General features: G+C 30.5%; 2 protein-coding genes across 2 annotated transcripts; both read right to left on the bottom strand.

Annotated features, from left to right (window-relative positions):
- Positions 1 to 1,846: 1,846 nt before the first annotated feature.
- LOC113366401 (tyrosine-protein kinase Dnt) lies at positions 1,847 to 18,453 on the bottom strand. The gene is made up of 8 exons (XM_026608000.1): positions 18,130 to 18,453; positions 14,437 to 14,564; positions 12,571 to 13,083; positions 10,303 to 10,712; positions 5,091 to 5,532; positions 4,218 to 4,384; positions 2,498 to 2,794; positions 1,847 to 2,082 (listed from the first exon to the last, which is right to left on the bottom strand). The coding sequence occupies exons 1-8, from the start codon at positions 18,242 to 18,244 to the stop codon at positions 1,971 to 1,973; spliced, it is 2,184 nt and encodes a 727-aa protein (XP_026463785.1). The 5' UTR covers positions 18,245 to 18,453; the 3' UTR covers positions 1,847 to 1,970.
- A 1,633-nt stretch (positions 18,454 to 20,086) lies between these two features.
- Positions 20,087 to 21,061, bottom strand: LOC113366903 (cleavage and polyadenylation specificity factor subunit CG7185-like). The gene is given in 2 exon segments (XM_026608548.1): positions 20,087 to 20,243; positions 20,277 to 21,061. Coding segments are annotated over 2 exon segments (942 nt in total).
- Between the last annotated feature and the right edge of the window lie 55 nt (positions 21,062 to 21,116).

The following is a 21,116-nucleotide window of genomic DNA, read 5'->3' as shown; positions in this document are numbered from 1 at the left end:
TTAACTCTCTCAAAAATCAAATTTATTAAACACACATACACATTCTATAGAATTTTAGAAATCAGTAAGTTGCGATTGAAAATGTATGCACAATTTAATTACCAGAGCATGGCACTCTTAATTTATTATTATTGTCCATTTAAATCTCAATAATGCACTTGTGTTGTATTGAACACCATGAGTTGTATAGAAATTTCTGTTGTAGACAGTTACAAAAGGTCTATAACAATTTCAAAAAATTCTATAAATATCATTTACAAGCAATTAAATTGAATTGACAAAATGTCAATGTAAAGAGCATCATATAAAACTAAAACTAGTCTTTAAACATTCAGACTGCCATCTACTTCTTAAATATACACAGGCAATTCGCTTTTAACATCACTAAAATATTCATGCTCAGAAATTCATCTTCCTTATTCGGGCTTCGTAGGTTTCTTACAGTTGAGGTGGCCCACTGTGAGGTTCTTAGACTCAGGATGGTCTATTGCAGACAGAAAAAATCTAGATGTTCACGTCGTTCTGAATTTTTGAAATTTCTAAAATAGTAATAATAGTATCATTATCTTGTTTTTGGCAGTAAAGTAATTCCTATAAAATTCAACTTAATTATAAAAATTATATTAGTTCATACCATTCTGTATAAAACTATAAATGCATGTAATTATTTTATTCTACATATTAAAGATGAGAAATCAAATAAAGAATAAATGTATTGTAGTAATGTTATTCTAATAAAATTTTCATAACATTTTATGAAATGGATAGTGTAAAAAATATTTTACAATGCATGTCTAAATAGGCAAAGTTTCATTGTTTAAAAAAATAAACCTCTACATCGACATATGTATGCATAACACAAGTCTTCAAATATTTTATTAAAATGCATACAAGCATTAGAAATTATTGTTAAATAATTAAAGGTATTATTAAATACCTTTATGTAATTTTAATGAAGTATTTGACAGCAATGCTTTTTGTAAGAAATAATGTTGTTCTCACATTCACAGAAAATCCTTTTGTCATGCCAATTTGCAGATAATGAACCTTCGGCTATAATTCCCATGGCATTGCTCCGACAGAATTTTATTCTGACATGGACTGTTGTCCACGTATATATAGATTTTAATTAATTAGATTTTTACCTGAAATTTATAAAATAACGAAAACATCATGAACGGTTTTTAAATTGTCAAAATTGATTCAAGGATTTATTGTAAAATCGTGGACGAAAAATTATAATTAAATATAATTGAAAAGATCTCGCTTTACCAATCATCTTGTAAAACTAATCATTGTATTTCTCATCGAATTTCACCAAAAGGCTTTTAAATTTTCGAATTTGGTTTAGCTGTTTTTGAGAAAACGCCAACGAAAGGTCAAAAATCGGCTTACATATACACACACCTACCTTTTTTCAAATTTGGTCTCAAACAATTTAGAATGGCATGAAACGTCGAAAAATATAAAATTAGTAAATCAGATTTTCTGACAAAACAAACTTCTCTTTCTTGAAGTTAATTATAGCAAAAATAATAATTTATTTTCTTAAAACTTAATATCCAACTTCAAAAGTATTATCAATATATAATACAAATTTATATAAATATTAACTAAATCCAATCTGTTCGATTTATTGAAGAAAATATGGAAGATAACATTGAGTAAATAATTTGTACAATGATGAAAATTTGCATTAAAAGCATGAAATAATTGTACCTTTACAATTACCAATATTAGATTTGTAACCATATTAACAAAACATACAGATTGATACAGATAATACAATGCACATATCAATGACATTATTGAAGATGAAAATTCATACATATCAAAACTAAACTCTCGTCAAAATGTACAACATATAACACATCCTTTAATATGACACATTGCTAAAATCGTATTCATCTACAAAAACAGTAGTGCATACAGTCAGTACATTTTACTACAAGATACTATAGTAAATTTATTTACACATAACAAATTAATTGATCATAAAACTCTTGCAAGTAAATTTCCAGTTGAGTAAATGTTGGTCTGTCATTTGGATTAATTGCCCAGCAGCAAGACATTATCATAAATCTAAAACATAGAGTACATATTATAGCCTTGAAACTTGCTTAAATATTGTAGATTTTCGTTTGTAATAATATTTTATTAATCCCTTAACTTACAATTTAGATTCGAAAATTGTGACTATATATGAGTTTGTGACTATTTTCTCACACAGTGTATAGTTTATCACAAAAATAAAAATAATTTTGTACTTTACAGCTATGTATTAATAAATATTTCGTAATATTCGCGATTACCGCACCGGACCATGCTCTAATAAGTAATATTTGCTTCTGGGTAATATGTACGTTTGGCCTAGCCATCGTAAGTTAAGGGGTTAATATTAATTATAATTTTATAAACTTCATAATTATAAAATATATTATGAATGACATAAAATTCAGATTGCTTATGAAAAAAGTAGGTACAAAACAGGACTTACAATTCATCAGGACAATTTTTAGGTTGGTCCAATCTATAACCCTTTTCCAAATACTGAGCCACTTCGCTAGGATCAATATCTTTATAAGGCATTCTTCCCAAAGTAATCAATTCCCATAAAAAAACACCAAATTCCCATATGTCATTTGGAGCGTCATAAATATTACGAGTTAAAGCTTCATGAGACAACCATTTTACTGGACGGTTCACATTGTCACCAAGGCAGTGGTAATCTTGAGGAAACAAGTCCCTTGATAGAGCAAAGTCACCAAGCCGAACATGCAGATTTTTGTCAATTCTGTGAATAGAGATATATTATTATGAAATAAATACTACATGATACAAAACTGGCAAATATATAACGAAATTTGTTAATTTTATAAAAGCAACATAAGGTCTAATATTGTTTAACATCACAGATGAATTGTATTCAAGAAATTAATATTGTTTTATAGAAATACTAAAGTTTGGTTGATTTTGACAACAACTAATTAAATTTAATGTATTAATTTTGCTTCAGTTTATTTTAACAAATAGTCATGTAAGTATTATAAAATAGTAGTATCAGTAAATTCACTAAGCATCAAATAACAATAAATGAAAGGTGTTAATGTTACAGCTTTGAAGTTAATAGTTACGATGAAATCCACCAAAAAAATCAAACATCAATTAAAAGCAGATAAATAATCAGTTGCCTGAGCACAAAATGCAGCTCAAACACTCATATCCAGGATAGCGGGTGTTCATGCAAATAAATCTCAAGAAATTACAGTTAATTGATATTGGAAATACGACAGCCATCAAATACAGAAACTTTGGCATAAAACTTCCAAAAAAATCTGCATTGTTTTACAGAAAAAAATAAAAAAAGGATTAATATTATTATTTTTTAACATTATTATTGTTATTTATTAATATTATATTTTCTGAATATATGGAGAAATTAATTGGATTGTAATTGACTCAGTGTGAGGTATATTAGCAGCTGAGAATATGAACATTTATTTTAAGACAATTATTTTATATGTCTTTCAAAGAAATAGAAAGAAAGAAAAAAAAATGAAATTGTAAATGGAGTTTACTTATGTTATGTAACCAAGTAAAACTATCATAAATATATTGACATATTCAGTGGATTTTAATAAAAGCTACAGCAAAGCGTAGCTGGGGATGCTAGTATATATAAATATATATATATGTATATATATATATATATGTATGTATATATAAATAATTTTGATGTTGAGATATGTGAGATTCAGTCTTGAGGGCAATACATCAATTAAAAACTTGTATGAACTTATAACATTTTTATTGTTTCTATACGTTTCGACACATTGTTTTGTTATTCATACATCTTTATAAAAATAGTACAAATAAAAGAATTGATACTTCTTCACTGTGTGAGAATTACCAAGTAGTTTTAAACAATATTTCGAAGTTCATCCCTTTAAAGTAATCACCTATCCTGATTCGACTTTTTAATTATAATAATTTTAATTTTAATTAATTTTTCTTTTAATTTTCATCTCAATACTACCAATTATGTCCACCCTCACAATTGTCATCTTTTAATCTTTTATTATATGTACCCTCCTTGTAAAACAATGTGTCGAAATGTATGGAAACAATAAAAATGCTATAAGTTCATACGAGTTAATTAATAAAAGTTTTATGCATTATGTGTTTAAACGTTTGAAAAATATATTAATTAAACTTACGCGCAATTTCTTGCTGCAATGTCACCGTGAAAACATCGACGAGAATGGGCATAAGACAAAGCTTGACATATGCGCAGACCAATGTTTACCAATTCGCGAGTTGTAACAGCCCTTCGAGGAAATGAAGATGCTGAAGCAAGTCCAGGAGCATTCAAAGCTTGTAAAGCCTAGATATACAAGTACAATTAACTCAACAACTATAGAAAAAAAAATATTTCAATAAACTAAATTAATTTTACTTATTATACACATTATATACAATAAGCACATCTAATTATACTGATTTATGCTACTTTTTCAAGAATAATTTAAGTAGTATATTATTTATATGAATGTGTCAAAGCTTAAAGAAAACGTTAATTTAGATTTATTATAGATATACAAACACAACACTTACATATGATTATCATTTATTTTCAGCTAATTACTAACCTTATATTCTTTTATAAGATTTATTATTATTGAGTTATTATAATTGTATCACCAAATTTACTTGAAATATACAAACTCATTGTGATTGATCAAAACGCAGACTAAAAAAACTGCAAAAAACTACACACGGAACAGTTCCATGAACAAAGTGGGTCAGTAGATAGAAGCCTAGTAATAACTTGATTAATTCATTGCCAAATACTAGTTGTTACTAATGTGTAAAAGTTTACATATATATTTAAATATATAGTATATATACTATATATACTGACTACCAACTCATACAAACATAGACCCATGACAGAGCATTCCCTATTTTATCCGAGAATTGGCCCCAAAATCTATTTTTTCAAATAAGATTACATATTATAGAAGCTTAAAGTAAACTCTAATATACTGTATCTATTGTTAATTAGAATAAGAGAGAAAGACTAAACTTACCATCTTCAAATTATGATGTTCTCCTTGAAGCCTGTAGACAATGAAAGGCGCCGTACAATCCTCTATAGACACTCCCAAAACAGTTAGCAGATTTGGATGGCGTAATCCATATAGCATAAGACCTTCCTGCAGAAGTAAAGAGACTTGTTCACGCGATGCATGCTGTTGCGAAACAGTTTTCACAAGTACTTGTGCTTCGCTGCTTTCTTTACTAATTCTGTCGTCAGCTTTTGACGATGCTTGATCATCATTAGTGATATCGTTGCTGGAACATGAATTCTGTGCAAGCATTTGGTAGTCGCTATTACTACTTTCAATAACGCCTTTTCGACTATCCCTCGAAAAGGAGCAGTCTGAGTCCAAATCTTGCTCGGCGTAAGTTCCGCGATATACCCGACCGAATGTGCCTTCTTGCAAAAGACTGCTCAAACGAATGCGGCATCTAATAATAAAATAGAATGGTCCATAATTGTTTTACTCAAATAATTTAAATCACTGCATTTATTTTGTCAAATAATCTAACTTCAAAGCTTATTTATTAACTTCCCGTAGGGTAAGTTATTGTAATGGGCCGAAAATCGGAATTGAAAATTTTTACATTTCTCGACGTTTTGAAGGTTTCTGAACGTTTTGGCATACCTCAGAAAAAATGGATGTGTGTGTGTGTGTGTGTGTGTGTGTGTGTATGTATGTATGGATACAAATTTTCGTCCACGTTTTCGGGCGTACGGATCAACCGATTTGAATGGTTTAAAAAACATTCGATTCCTATTAATAAGGAGAAGAGCTGATTAGTTTTTGGCAAAGACAGGTCCAGCAGTTACGGAGATAAGGAGCAAAGAGTGCAGAAAATAGAAATCGAGTTTTTGAGAGAACGGAGCATCCGATTTGAATTATCTAAAAAACATTCCATTAGTAATGATTGGGAGAAAGGGTTATTAGTTTTTCGCAAAGGCAGGCCCAGCCATTTCGGAGATACAGAGCTAAATGTACAAAAAATGGCAGTTTTTGAGAGAACTAAGCGTCCGATTCAATTGATTCAAAGAACTTTCTGCTTGTCTTAACAAAAAAATTGATTTTGGAAAAAAAAATTTTGCACCATTTTTTTTTTTTTTTTTTTTTTTTAATTTTTTGTATATCGAAAATAATTCAGATTTTATTTTTAATTCTGACTATAGTTCTAATATACTTTAAACAAATAATTTCAACTCTGCAATTCAGTTTATATAATTCTTATAAATATTAGACAATAATACAATATTTATAATAATCTATTTGAAAACATTCAATATTCCTCGAACGTTTCGTTACGGTACGGGAAGTTCCAGCAATTTGCCTTAAGGCACGATGCCACCCACCCCACTAGTTTTTTATAAGATTGTATTAAAACTAAAGTCCACTACGTGTATTACAAAGTGTAATGTAATCATATATACAGGACCGGATTTAGAAATTTGGCGCCCTGGGACACTGACAAAAATGCCGCTCCATTCCTAAATTTTTACTTAAAATAGTTTATAACACTAGATATACCACGCCAGTCAAAATGACTGGTTGGGCACTTTCAATTCAAAATTCCCATTATATGTAAGATTTGTTTTGTGAAATGAAGTTATGACTTTTTAAGTTATAAGTATAGAAATCATTTTGTGCATTCAAAGTTACTTTATATATATTAGTAACAAAAATAAATTGTGTTACTACTACTTGTAACAGCACCAGTCAAGACTGGTGCAAGTTTCTATAGAAAATGTTTGATAAAAGAACCGAAATAACAATAGCCATAGATCGTATGCGTTTATCGCCTCTCTTATCGACGACAATATACATTATTTATTCTTTATTATCTTTTACATTGTAAAAATGCAGATTGCTGAAGTATTACTAGATTTTTACCAACAAAACAATTGTTTCGAGCTTCGTTCAACACACTAAATAAAATTTTATTCAAAGTGATTTTCAAGTATAATTATTTATTCTTTTTGTACACTGATACAAGTAAGTAACATTCGGGCGGACACAGAAATTTTCAAAAATATATTCTTGAGTAAAAAAAAAACTATAAACGAGAAAACTACCATGGTTTCGACTTATTTTTATAGCGACTGCCAGTTTTCGAAAAAAGAATGGAAACAATGTTTTTTTAGCTTGTTTGGAAAATACAATCAGCGGATTTCTGAAATGTTTGGACCTAGGATTTGAAATATATGATAGTGACGGTGAATTTTTAACTTCCCGAAGGAGAAGTTTATGTTTTCATCAAAAAATCCGATTCGCTAATTTTATGTTTTCTCGACGTTTCAAGCCATTCTGAATCGAATGAGACCAAATTTGGAAAAAGTATGTGTGTGTGTGTGTGTGTGTGTGTATGTGTGTGTGTGCGTGTGCACCAACAGATTTTTTGCCGTAAATCGACGTTTTCTCGAAAACGGCTGGGTCGATTTCAAAAATTTAAAAGCCATTCGATGTATCTCGACGAGAACTATTGTTTGTCAGTTTTGTGCGACGATCGGCCAAGCCGTTTCTTTATAAATGGCAGAAAAGTGAAAAATTTTTCGTCTACGTTTTAGCCCGCAATTCTGAATCGATTTTGAAAATTCAAAAACCGTTCGAAAGATATTGGTTGGGAATCGTGCTGATTAGTTTTTGGTAGAGATCGGCCGGGCCGTTTTCTTGTAATAAAGTTTTTAAAAAAAAAATTTTGACGATTTTTATGATTATTTTTTTGACGAAAGATACCATAGTTTTCTAGGTCATACTAAAATATTACGGCCCTACGACAACTGGTTCAGCTTTAAAAATTCGTCAAAGTTTGCAAAAATCAGTATGGTCTTTTTGGCATTTGTCAAAATTAGACTTTTGCTCGACGTTTTCTCAAAAACGCCTGAACCGATTTTAGAAATTTAAAAGCCATTTGATGTATTTCGGTGAGGACTATCGTTTGTCAGTTTTGTGCAACGATCTGACAAGCCGTTTCTTTGTAATTCGAAAAAACTTTTCGTACATATTTAAGCTCATCCTACCGAACCGATTTTAAAAAATCAAAAACTGTTCGAAAGATATTAGTTGGGAATGATGCTGATTAATTTTAGGTGAAAATCTACCGAGCCGTTTTCTTGTAATTAACTGTTGAAAAAAAGTGTTAAATTTTCGTCGACATTTAAGCTCATCCTACCGAACCGATTTTGAAAAATCAAAAACTGTTCGAAAGATATTAGTTGGGAATGATGCTGATTAATTTTAGGTGAAAATCTACCGAGCCGTTTTCTTGTAATTAACTGTTGAAAAAAAGTGTTAAATTTTCGTCGACATTTAAGCTCATCCTACCGAACCGATTTTGAAAAATTAAAAACTGTTCGAAAGATATTAGTTGGGAATGATGCTGATTAATTTTAGGTGAAAATCTACCGAGCCGTTTTCTTGTAATAACTGTTGAAAAAAAGTGTTAAATTTTCGTCGACATTTAAGCTCATCCTACCGAACCGATTTTGAAAAATCAAAAACTGTTCGAAAGATATTAGTTGGGAATGATGCTGATTAATTTTAGGTGAAAATCTACCGAGCCGTTTTCTTGTAATTAACTGTTGAAAAAAAGTGTTAAATTTTCGTCGACATTTAAGCTCATCCTACCGAACCGATTTTAAAATATCAAAAACTGTTCGAAAGATATTAGTTGGGAATGATGCTGATTAATTTTAGGTGAAAATCTACCGAGCCGTTTTCTTGTAATTAACTGTTGAAAAAAAGTGTTAAATTTTCGTCGACATTTAAGCTCATCCTACCGAACCGATTTTAAAATATCAAAAACTGTTCGAAAGATATTAGTTGGGAATGATGCTGATTAATTTTAGGTGAAAATCTACCGAGCCGTTTTCTTGTAATTAACTGTTAAAAAAAAATTAAGCCGTTTTTCATGAAACTTTTTTTGGCGATATACATCATGGTCTTATAGAACTTACTGTAATATTACGGCCTTACAACAAGTAGTTTAATTTTAAAAATTCGTCAAAGTTTGCTAAAATTATTATCGTTTTTTTTTAAAGTAGGATTAATGAAGTATATTATTTACACATTTTTTTTGATTAAGTCGATTATTTACACATTTCGGGAAGTTCATGTAACTTGCCTCAAGGCTAAATACCAAACCAACTAGTTAGATAAACAATTAAATCCACAAGGCAGTGCTATTATATTATATTAGAAATGGGAAAATTTCGGGATAAAGACAATACAGATGGATCAAGTACGTTAGTAAATGGATAGATATCTCAATCAAACGTATGAGACGATGCGATCCACTTTCTTCCAATTCTGAAGACGAATTTGGAAGTAATGCACCAACTCAGGAAACTAAAATTGGTTTGAAACTATTTGTACAAGACTTGTAGTAAAGTTAAATAGGTTTTGCAGGTAGATTAGAAGTTCAAAGAGCTTTCAGAGACATACCTGGACCAAATTTACAGAAAAAAGGCCCGGTTTTGGAACAAATTATAGAATATAGCAAAAGATGTTTCAAATCGGGAGCTCATATCACTTTGGTTGAATAACATTTTCCAACAATGGCCAGAAGCATATTTAGACAGTAAATACTAAAGAAACCATATAAATTTACATAAAATTCTAGCTGGCATCTGATATGGAAACAAAATATACGGTAAATGGTAGCCCGTATTAAGGGAAAGACGATGCATCAACCCCTCAAAGCAAAATTGTAGTAATGAAACTTCTTGAAACAAATACCATGAAGAGTATAATTGCAATAGCCTATATTATTTTTACAATTATTCATATGGCATTGAAATTAAAATATAAAAACACGTTGTTAGCTGTAATTTTACGCGTAAACAAGTGGGGGCTGCCGGACACTTTTATTGAGTATTGTACTAAAGTACTGTAAAAACTATTAAAAATTAATATATTTTTTATTTGGCAATATCTATAAGTTTATTTAACAGCTGCGATTAGTTTTGTTCGACTTAAAATCACAAAAAGCATTTTTTCATAGAGACCAGTCATTTTGACTGGTATTGATAGAAATAGGTATAATCAAATGGCTGGTATATCTAGTGTTAATATTATTATAAATATATACCGCGATAATAGTTTTGAGAATATGCAACAGTTATGATCACAGTCTTTCTTATCCTTTCACGGTGTTTTAGAAACGATAGCATGCAATTTTTGTAAAACAATTCCATGAAACACAAAATACCTTTGAATAGTAATTTCAGCAATTTTGTCTTGAAGTCTCTCCTCTTTCGATTTCTCTTCGCCACCGCTCAATCTGTCCTTTCCATTACAAGCTTTATCCTTTTTACTTGCAATTACATCAGCTTTACCGCACACATTCAAATCAGTACCGTAACTTTTGAAATCAACTCCTCTAATTTGAGCTACATTCTGTGCTTTTGCAATATCTTCTTCTTCATGATGTTCATGCCGAATTAGTAATGACCTCGTCATCGGAGCAGCCTGCCTGTCGCGTTTTAAGGGCCGAAAAGAGCAAAATCGCACGGCCAAGAATGTTACGCATACAGCACCGATGGCGCAGGCACTGCCGAGTGTCAGATGTAAAAGTCCTATAGGTGGATCCGTTGCCGAACTTAGATTGTCCACATAAACCTTAAAATAACCAGTGTGATGAAAAACAAATGTTTGTTATAAAATTTTCGTCTCACAAAGACCGATTTTTTGTATTTATTTTTATCTAATGTGGTAATAAATAATACGTATAAGGGATCGCTCAAGTATTACGCAAGCAGATTTATTACAATTATTTACCACCCCCCCTCCCCTTTGTCAGCAAAAGTAAGCAAATTTCTTACCCAAAATAAACTAAATAAGCAAATCAATAACCCCCCCACCCCCATATAGTGCTTACGTAATACTTGAACGGCACCTAACCCATTATATTTACTTTTTTATCATCAGCCCCTATATTTTTATAGTCATTTCAGCAATTCAATCATCGTTTATCCAGCGTTCAGACATTTCAAATTTTTGATCATGAAGAAATTACAGCTTATATCTTACATTAAAATACAATTTATTATTATTAAGAGTTGTCAAACCCTAACACTCTTTTTATTTTGAGGTAATTTTTTTACTTTAATTTTTTTAATGCAGAATTGACAAAATACATACAACTCTTTTTACTTCAAAATACTATTAATTTTCATCAAGGGTTATCTTCGCCTAACATTTTTTTAAATTTTGAGACCAATTTTCTTTATTTTAATTTTCCATAATTTAAAATTTAAAAATACATAGAACTCTTTTTACTTCTCATTTCACTTATGTACCACATGAGTTAGTTATTTTCATACTAAACATTTTAAACTAGAAATATTTTTATGGCAAAACACTGTTTGCCGGGTCACCTAATATATATATATATATACATAATCAAAGTACAAAAATACAGGTGTTGGCCGACTTATGCAAGAAAAGAAAATGCTGTAAATTAAAAATTAACTAGTGGGGCGCATGGCATCGTGCCTTAAGGCAAATTGCTAGAACTTCCCGTACCAAAAATTATTTTTATTTTAAAAGATTAACATTTTTGAAAAAAATTACTCTGAAAAATTAGATTTTTTTTCAAAGTAATCGTACTGCTTTAACTGCATAGAGACGAAATATCGAAGTGCGTAAGCGCCGCGCCGCTAACGGATAAGCATTGGTACGGAACCCATAGGAATGTAAACAAAATTTATACTTATTGTTAATATCTCTATAAAATATTTGATAACTTGATGTGCATATGTCTAATGATCATTTTTGACCGCCAGATGGCATTTTTTTAAATTTTTTTTACTAGATCTCCGAAACCGCTAAACCTGCCTTCATGAAAATTTGATCAGTTCTTCATCTACTTAATACAAGTAAAATGCTTTTTGAATTATTCAAATCGGACGCTCCGTTCTCTTAAAAACTGAGTTACCGTTTTTGGCACTTTTTGCCCCATATCTTCGGAACGGCTAGACCTGCCTTTGCCAAAAACTAATCAGCACGTCTCCTTATCAATGCAAATCGAATGTTTTTTGAATTATTCAAATCGCTTCATCCGTGTTCCCGAAATCGTCGACGAAAATTTGTATCCGAACACACATACACACACACATACATCCATTTTTTCTAAGGTATGCCAAAATATTCAGAAACCTCTGAAACGTAAATATATATAAAAATTTTCATTTTTGTTTTTTTGCGATTACTATAACTTACCCTACGGAAAGTTAAAAATGAAAGTTTATGAATAGATGAAGAAATTTAGAAACAAATCAATTTAAAACATTTTATCTCTAGGTATTTTAATTTAAGAGAAAAACAGAAAATAAAACAATATTTTGTATTTACTAAGCGTAAGTTTGAAAACTCAATTTTGAAATCCTTAAATTTATAGAGAACATCTATTCCCAAAAAGAATAGCCCTAAGATTTATATCTTATTATATTTATAGACAGAATATTTTCATACTCACCATATTACTGGAAATATTTTGATCCGTATCTTTCAAACAAATTTTCTTTCTTCGGAAAATCAATGAAACCACTCCATTCTTATTTGGGTATCCCAAAACCTGGTCACTATCTCGGCCAGGACTGATCATTCCGTGTTCACGTCGCGGTATTTTGTCTGCACCATCGCTTCTAAGAGAACTTCGTTTTATAACGAAGCTGTCCTCGCTTCGCTTCTTTCTGGAGCCAGCATGGCCAATTTCTTCGTCGTAATCAACTAATAGCCTTTCGTTATTTCTAATACTTTCGATGTTGAGAATGTCATTATTGCCTCTGATGTGAGTATTTTTATTGTTTACATTGACGTCTAAGCGTATTGTAACATTGACTTCTGCGGTTACACTGCCGGAACATGCCAGTGTTAAGCTGAATGCTTCGTTTGGGCCGACGGGCATGCGGTCGGAATTAGACACATTGAAATGAGGATATGGAATGACGGTGCGATCGGACACCTCCACATTCAATGAGTATAGTAGCTGTAAAATCAAGAATAAACATCATAATAAATTTTGAAAGAAAAACAGAATAATAGAACTAATAAAAAAAACTGAACTAGTGGGGCGCATGGCATCGTGCCTCAAGGCAAATTGCTGGAACTTCCCGTACCATAATTAGAAATCTTGGTACGAAACCCAAAAAAATTTACACAAAATGTGTACACATTATTAAAATCTTTATAAAATATCTGATGATTTGATGTACATATGTCCAACTAGTTGGTATTGGTATTTAAACTTGAGGCAAGTTACATGAACTTCCCGATATGTGTAAATAATCGACTTAATCAATAATAAACAAATCAATTTATGAGTGATTAGAAGTATTCCGAGTGAATTTATTACACATAATTAAAGACGAACGAACACGTTAACTCGAAGTAATTTCTAGAATCAAATTTTCAATTTTTATATTTGAACCAGTTTCCGTAGGACTTTAATGGTTTATTAATACCAAGTCTCGGGCTCCGCAAGGTTTATAGCTAAGAAAATTAATAATGCATCGTGCCTTAATGCAAATTGCTGGAACTTCACGCACCGCAATTAAAAATTCGAGTAATGGCATTAGTAAGAATTATCAGAATTATGCTTGGTTAAGTCAACGAGCAATTCTTGTCGCAAAGAATAATGATGTACACGCACTGAATTTCACCATTCAATCAAAAATTGCTGGCGATTTGGTGACATACCAATGATTCCGACTGGTCTTCCGTTTGACTTCAAACGATTGCAATTTCCAGTTCGCAATAACAAGTCGTAAGGCCAATCGCTTAGTGTTTGCGGGATAAATTTCAAATAGATTATTTAGAAAATCATTGTTTTTCACATGTGCAGTTATACGTTGCCTGTTAGAGTTGGAAAACCATCCGCTTTGTTTGTGTTAACGTCAGACCAAAAACAAAAAATGTAGTTTACCAAAGAGCACTTCAATGAAACGGATAATTAGCGGATTGACTTTCATTTACTTAGAGAAGTTCAACTAAAAAAATCGAAATAAATTCATTACTGTTGTGTAATAAAATCAAATTTTTCCTTTTCAAACGTAAGACAAACAAAAAAATTCTTCATCTTTCTCACGATACCATCATGGTGGCGAAACGGAGTTCGTCGGGTAGACCGTAATTCAGTACTTTGTGAAAAAAATAGAGCAAAAATTACGATTTTTAATTATATATATATATATATATATATATATATGTGTGTGTGTGTGTGTGTGTGTGTTTTATTTCACGCGTCAAACTATACTCTCAGTACATTCAGCTACTTTTACATATGTGTAAATGAATAAAAGTTACATAAAACACATGAATATTGAATTAATTATCTACTCACTGGTTTATCTGTATAACTTTGCCAATTAAAAGTAAGTACATTTATGCTCGCAGGCACCAAAACTATAAAATTCATGGCATATTCATTGACATGACCATCTCGAACGTAGAACAGTTCGCCAGACAACCCTGAAATGAAAAAAGTGGGAAATAAATTTCATTTTATTGAGTGTATTCATTGAAAGACATTTCACTAGGGTGAATAAAAGAGAACTATAATCGCATATGGTATTCTACAAAAACATTAACTTGTCATCGCTATATTTTAAAATTTATGCTGGGCGAGGGAGTTGATAGAAGTATGGTTCAAGATACTGAAATAAAGATTCATAAATGATATTTGCAGTTTATTCTCATTTCAAATAATGTAGTGTTTTTAAAATTTACATCATACTTCATAAAATTCACAATAAATATTCATACAATTCATCTACCTTGGAATATACATATATATAGAATAATTCCTTTTTACATTGTTACTCTCATTTAAATATCAAACATATCAATGTACTTTATTACCTTTAGCAAAAGTATATCTGACATGATTTTATTTTAAATTATTTTTTTTACTTTGATTTATAAGATGGATGGTATTACAAGAAATACTCACGTTATAAATATAGCATATGTATTTATGTCTCATAAAAAAGTAATAAAATCATTTACTTCCAAACATTTGCTTCCAAGTAGCTTTTAAATGTCTGATACCAAATAATTAATATTTTATATTATATTAGGTATTTTGCGTAATAACAAAATTCTGGGGCTATATATTATAAATAAATAAAGCACTAATTGTAAATACATTTATGTCTGGAATAATAAATGTTAGAAAGAAAACATAAATAATAATATGAAAAAGGCATAATAAATTTTCAAGAATTATTATGGCAAGTTTATAATATACTCCCAAATATCGTCAATAAAATATCAAGTTAAAATTAAGACTAGAAGAAGAACCTTTTTTATTGTGAGTGAAAAATCGAAATTTCGAACAATATCGATATATTGCTTCCTATTTTGTATTTCATGTACTGCAACCTCCCTCGAACAAATATGTCATCACAAAAGCCTTCAATATTGGTTTTGTGAGGACTGAAATTATGAGGGAAAAACCGCCCCAACTTGAAGAGGGTGAATAATCACACTATAGTCCGCATATGGTGTTAAAATGCAATTCCATCGACATTGATCAAAGTAAAAGTGGGCAAGTGCAAAGACTTTTCACACAATTTCATTCTAGGAATATAACACTAAATTTGCTGATGTAGAAATATTATCACTCTATCATCGGTGTCATAAAAACAGAAGAGCTTTTATGTGCAAAAAAATTTGATATGCAATAAATTTAAATTAGCAAAAATATAAACAGAATGTATTGTCTAAAAACAAACAATTGATTTGCTTTGATTATTTTATTATGAGTAAAACGAATAACTTTGTAAATATCTATTTTTGCACTAACTTCATTTCATAACAAGTAAAAGTTACAAACGGTTTTTTAAAAAAGATAATGGAATAACCAAAAATTGCATTTCTCCATTTTTGGTTATTTTATTACCTTTTGAAAACACATAGATGTAATTTTTGTAAAAAACTACTAATAGTTTTTCTTTTTTTGTTACATGTAGGGTGAAGTACCGTAACGCCGGACGGCACCAAAAACCGGACACTCTATTTAACACGTATTATTTAAGCGAGTATAAATCTTTTCATTTCAAAATACAAGTGAAAGGAGCATGGGGGGCACACAGGTACAGGATCACGCGCCAAGCCTCGCCTGTGACGCACACGGCCACGGCGAGAGCAACCCTTTCATGTTTTAGGCGCAAAATCACGGCGTTACCTAAATATCAATGGAAGTAATTCTAGCATATTTATGCATTTACATTTGAGTGGTATGCAAAGATAAAAGTTGTACTTGATTGTTATCCGTAAAATGGTAGAATATCATTAGATCTTTTAACCAAATTTTAGTAGGTGCCACCAAATGAACGAAAATGTCTGTTTCTTAGCACCGAAGCAATATGTCATCCCTTAGTGCCGGACAGTAAACATATTGATATTTCTTGTGAGAATTTACGTAATTTATTCCAATTATTTAATTTTGTTCTGTATGAGTGCTAACGGTCACTACATACCCCCATTCTTCATATTTCCTAGTCAAAGAATCTAATCTTATGATGAATGCTCCAGTTGAGAGCATCGGTGTGGCCCAGCCAAAAGGGTAGATAAATAGTGTTTTTTTTTGCAATATCTAAAAATATTCGTCAAAGACACATGTGCAGACATTCCAAAGTGTGGAGGCGGCTACATATGTGATCAATGCAGGTTATTTTGAAATGTCCGGTACTAGGTGCTACTGCTTAAAATCATATTTTTTGATACCAAAGTTTGATTGATAGTATTAATTATTGTTTAGCAAAGATTGCGGTTTTGTTAATTTAGTTTGATTTCTAACTTTGTTATCTAACATAAATCATAATTTAATAAACATTTCGTAAAATATTTTTTGATTTATTTATAAATAACTCTTAATATAATATTGGAAATGCATAAGGTAGAAAAATATGTACACAATTAAATTGTATCATACCCTACATAATGTAATAAAATGTATTTGAATCTTGAACTTGAAACAAACTGTTTGAGGCTGATTTGTCATCATCAGTGTAAAAATTAATAACTAAGTGATATAATTTTGCTAGTATTTTTAAATTCGTAGCTTTAGTACTTTATGAAATAAAGTTACTGCTAAAAATTAGCGTAATTATGGCATTTTTTATGCCATACAAACTAACATTTGTTTTTCTCAATTAAATTTATAAAAAAATATCAGTCTTGATCTAATATGTATAATACTTCTTTGCTTGCATAATATAAATAAATGAAATAAGCATCATTCAGATGACATCAAATGATATTTATATTACTAACAACAACTAATTGAACCATTAACTTAAATTTGGCGATAATCATAATTACTCATATATATTTGTATTATATATATTTAATTTCACACAATTCATACTAGTAATCATAAACCCAGAAGGAAGTTATTACTACTTTTTTCCTATGTTATGTATTATACATATTTTCATATAATCATGTAAATAAACTATATTAACAAAGAACAAGGAAAGATAAGGAATCAATGAAGGTTAATTAAGAATTTTGCTTGATTTATGGTAGTAAATAATAGTATTTTAATATACCAATTGAATATTAATAGAAATTTTACACAATGGATATACATATACACATACATATACTCTTCTTTTATCTATGTACACATATATTATATTTAATTTATATATTATCTGTACGTGTTAAATTCAAACTAATTTATTATATTTGGGTAGGATTATTCAAAAAATATATAAACGTACATCTGAAATGCAAAAGCTACTGAATAAATAAAAAAGTATATTTCAAGTTCAATATTCTAGGAAGATGGATTAGAGTCGGAATTCAACGAACTCTTGGGTGTTCTTTTGTTTACATCTCATCTGTCACAAGCAAAAGATGTTATCTGTAGCGCCGAAACCGCACAAAAATTGTTAGTAGACAAGAATATAACTTACGATAAATAAACATTATTGGTAATTTATCTACATACAAATAATCAGAATCTTATCACAAAATACGATAACATTTCATTCTACACAGAAAAAATACATATTTCTTAACTCACCTAATAATTTCATTACTTCATTTCGATTTAAGTATACGTCAAAATTGGCATAACACCATCTTATCGACACTATCACAAGTATTTTAATTATAATTAAATATTTAAAAATTTCCATGTTATAAATAATTTTATACTAAATTGTCAATCACAACTATACATAATGTCATTTTATTTACTTCACCCACGCGCAAGAAGCTTCAGACACAATAAACACAGGTACTTATAGAAACAAACGCACATTTTTACTTGAAATACTAATTATTAAGCAGTGGCGATTAATACATAAATTAATTTGTTTTCTGTAATTAATTCAAATGGTAAGCATAATAATTTAATCACTATCTACATTGTTCTGTTACATATTAAATAAATATACGTGCTTTGACACGCCACTACCTACAAGCCAGACTTATTTTCTCTTTCTGAAACTTTATGCACGAACACAACAACCCACAGACGTCTTTTTGTTTGGTTTTACGAGCTTGTTACGAGTGCGCACGATCGTTGACGAAATTAAGCGAAAGGACATGAGCACGCAACTCGTGGGCTTAAAACTTAAGAAAAATAAACTATCCCTGCAAAATGGCCGCCTATTTTATTTCATATAATTTATCGTTTCATTTAATGTCCCTACATTAATAACTAATCATTAAATTCATATTAAAAAACATTAAGCATTCTTATATTATTTTATAAGAGCGTTTTCGTAATGGCGCCTTTATTATATCAAGCAAATAGTTTAGGAAAGTCTAGATGCCATTGAAACAATTAACAATATATAATCATGCTGATTTAATACATGCAAAGCTCAATAATGATATGATCATTTACTCCAACATCTACTAGAGTTTTATATACATATTTTGGCCTTAAGTTACTTATTATCTAAAATATACTTCCATGATTCATATATATTTGCTTTTACATGAAAATCTGGAATCTAATTTGAAATGATCATATATCTATAATCTGAAATGATCATATAACTATAGTCCAGAATATACATAATAGTCTATTCGAAGAATTAAAAAATATGTATCTTTATCAGATACAGTATTGAGCCTTTTTTAATTTGACGAATTGAATGCTTTATATATTTAATTTCTTTCAACGTCTCAAAAAATCTGTATATATACACATATTTATATTTATAAAAAATATAAATTATACTTTATATTGATTTAGCACCCAATCTTTATACCTAACTAATATATATTTATATTATGTAAATAATATAAATATATATATATTTTCTATATTACATATAATTGTTAATGTACATAATTTACACACACACACTGATTGATCCGTGCATGTGTATGAACAAGAGTAAACGTAAGACTATAAATAACCAAGCTATGATGAAAATATTTATACATGAACATATAGAAATAAAAAGAATTTAGTTCTAAATATATAAAGTTACAAGAATACAGCCTAAAACAAAATTTGATTCTTAATGTATAAAATCAATTTTTAAAAAATGCAAAATCATCATAGCTGAAATAAAACTATTATATTTGGTCAAAATCTTATTATTAGTTTATCCATTATGTAATATACTACATAATCTGGAAATTTATAGTAAATGTAATAAATAGCTAAAATATTTCATGTTCCTTAAAAAGAAACTTGTTTGTTAAAATGTTATGTTAAAACACAATTGCGTAAGTAATACATCAGGAAATTATATTTTACAATTTTTTATATTACATAGTCATTAAAATTAAAAGAATATAAAAATAAATCAAAAAATAAAAGTTAAACATTATAGAAAAATCAATTCTTGTAAAATAAATTAAGTGCAGATATTGATCCTGGAATCACTTTATTTCTAACCAATGTAAATTACTTTTATTACAAACTACATATGTTATCTGAAATAAGTTTTCCCAGAATGCTAGATCAATTTTACATAAAGAATGTTTCGTGGAGTATAATTATGTAATATATAAAGTTAATGCCTTGATCTATGATCTTCACCACGTCGGTCGCGTTCTCTATCACGTTCAATATCTCTGCGACCATCGCGTTCTCGTTCGCGGTAACGGTCGTCATAATAACCTCCACCCCTTTTCGGAGGCTCTGACACGGTCCGACATCCACTACGTCACCTGGTGATTTGTTAGCCATAGCACGCCCTGAACGACTTGAACTTCCTTCTTGATTCTCGATAATGATCATGGCGTTCCCTGTCCCTACTTCTAGATCTGTCTCTATAACTCTCACTGTAATAGCGATCTCGCTCTCTCTCGCTCCTCTCACGATCGCGATCTCTATCGCGTTCTCTATACCTGGACGGCGAACGTTCACGCCTTGGCCTTCTGTGAGACCTTTCACGAGATCTGGATCGTTCCCTTCTTGAAGAACCGTAACTCTTAGTCTCTACCCCATGCAATGTATCTTGCAAGGAGCTGATCAAGATTTTGCATCGATCATCATTAGATACCTTTGACTGTTTAATTAATGAAATAGCTGTTACTAGGGTTTCTATTGCACTGGCATATTCTCCAGCAGCTGCATCAGACACAGCACGTGCAATGGCGGAACTACTAACAGTACGGTTTCTGCCCATGATCTCTTCAAACTCTTTTTCACTGACAGGAGGACTAGATTCTACGACAGGACCAGGGTAAGGAGCTTGTGCTGGTTTGCCAGGCCATGGAGCACGAGGTGGCATTCCACCACCAGCTTGTGGAAAATGTTGTTGTTGAACATGCGGAGGAGCACCAGGGTGCTGTGGAGGACCACCATGTTGAGGACCATGAGGTGGACCAATAGGCGGGCCATGCTGAACAGGGACATGAGGCGGACCTGCTGGTCTAGGTTGGTTGAAGAATGCAGGATTTACATGTGGGGCTGGACCACCTTGCATTTGAGGCGGACCTGAAATGAAATAATTCTTATTACTTATAAGTTTACTAATGTACATTTTGGTAACACTATCCTATAATAATTCAGTTAGTAAATTTTCTTTAAATCTTATA

This window comes from Ctenocephalides felis, unplaced genomic scaffold (genome assembly GCF_003426905.1).
Source record: "Ctenocephalides felis isolate EL2017-DRISC unplaced genomic scaffold, ASM342690v1 CF-g0.4_SCAFFOLD_01170, whole genome shotgun sequence".
Lineage (NCBI taxonomy): Eukaryota > Metazoa > Arthropoda > Insecta > Siphonaptera > Pulicidae > Ctenocephalides > Ctenocephalides felis.
Note: the sequence above shows the minus strand (reverse complement) of the source record. Positions and strands in the feature narration are given on the sequence as shown.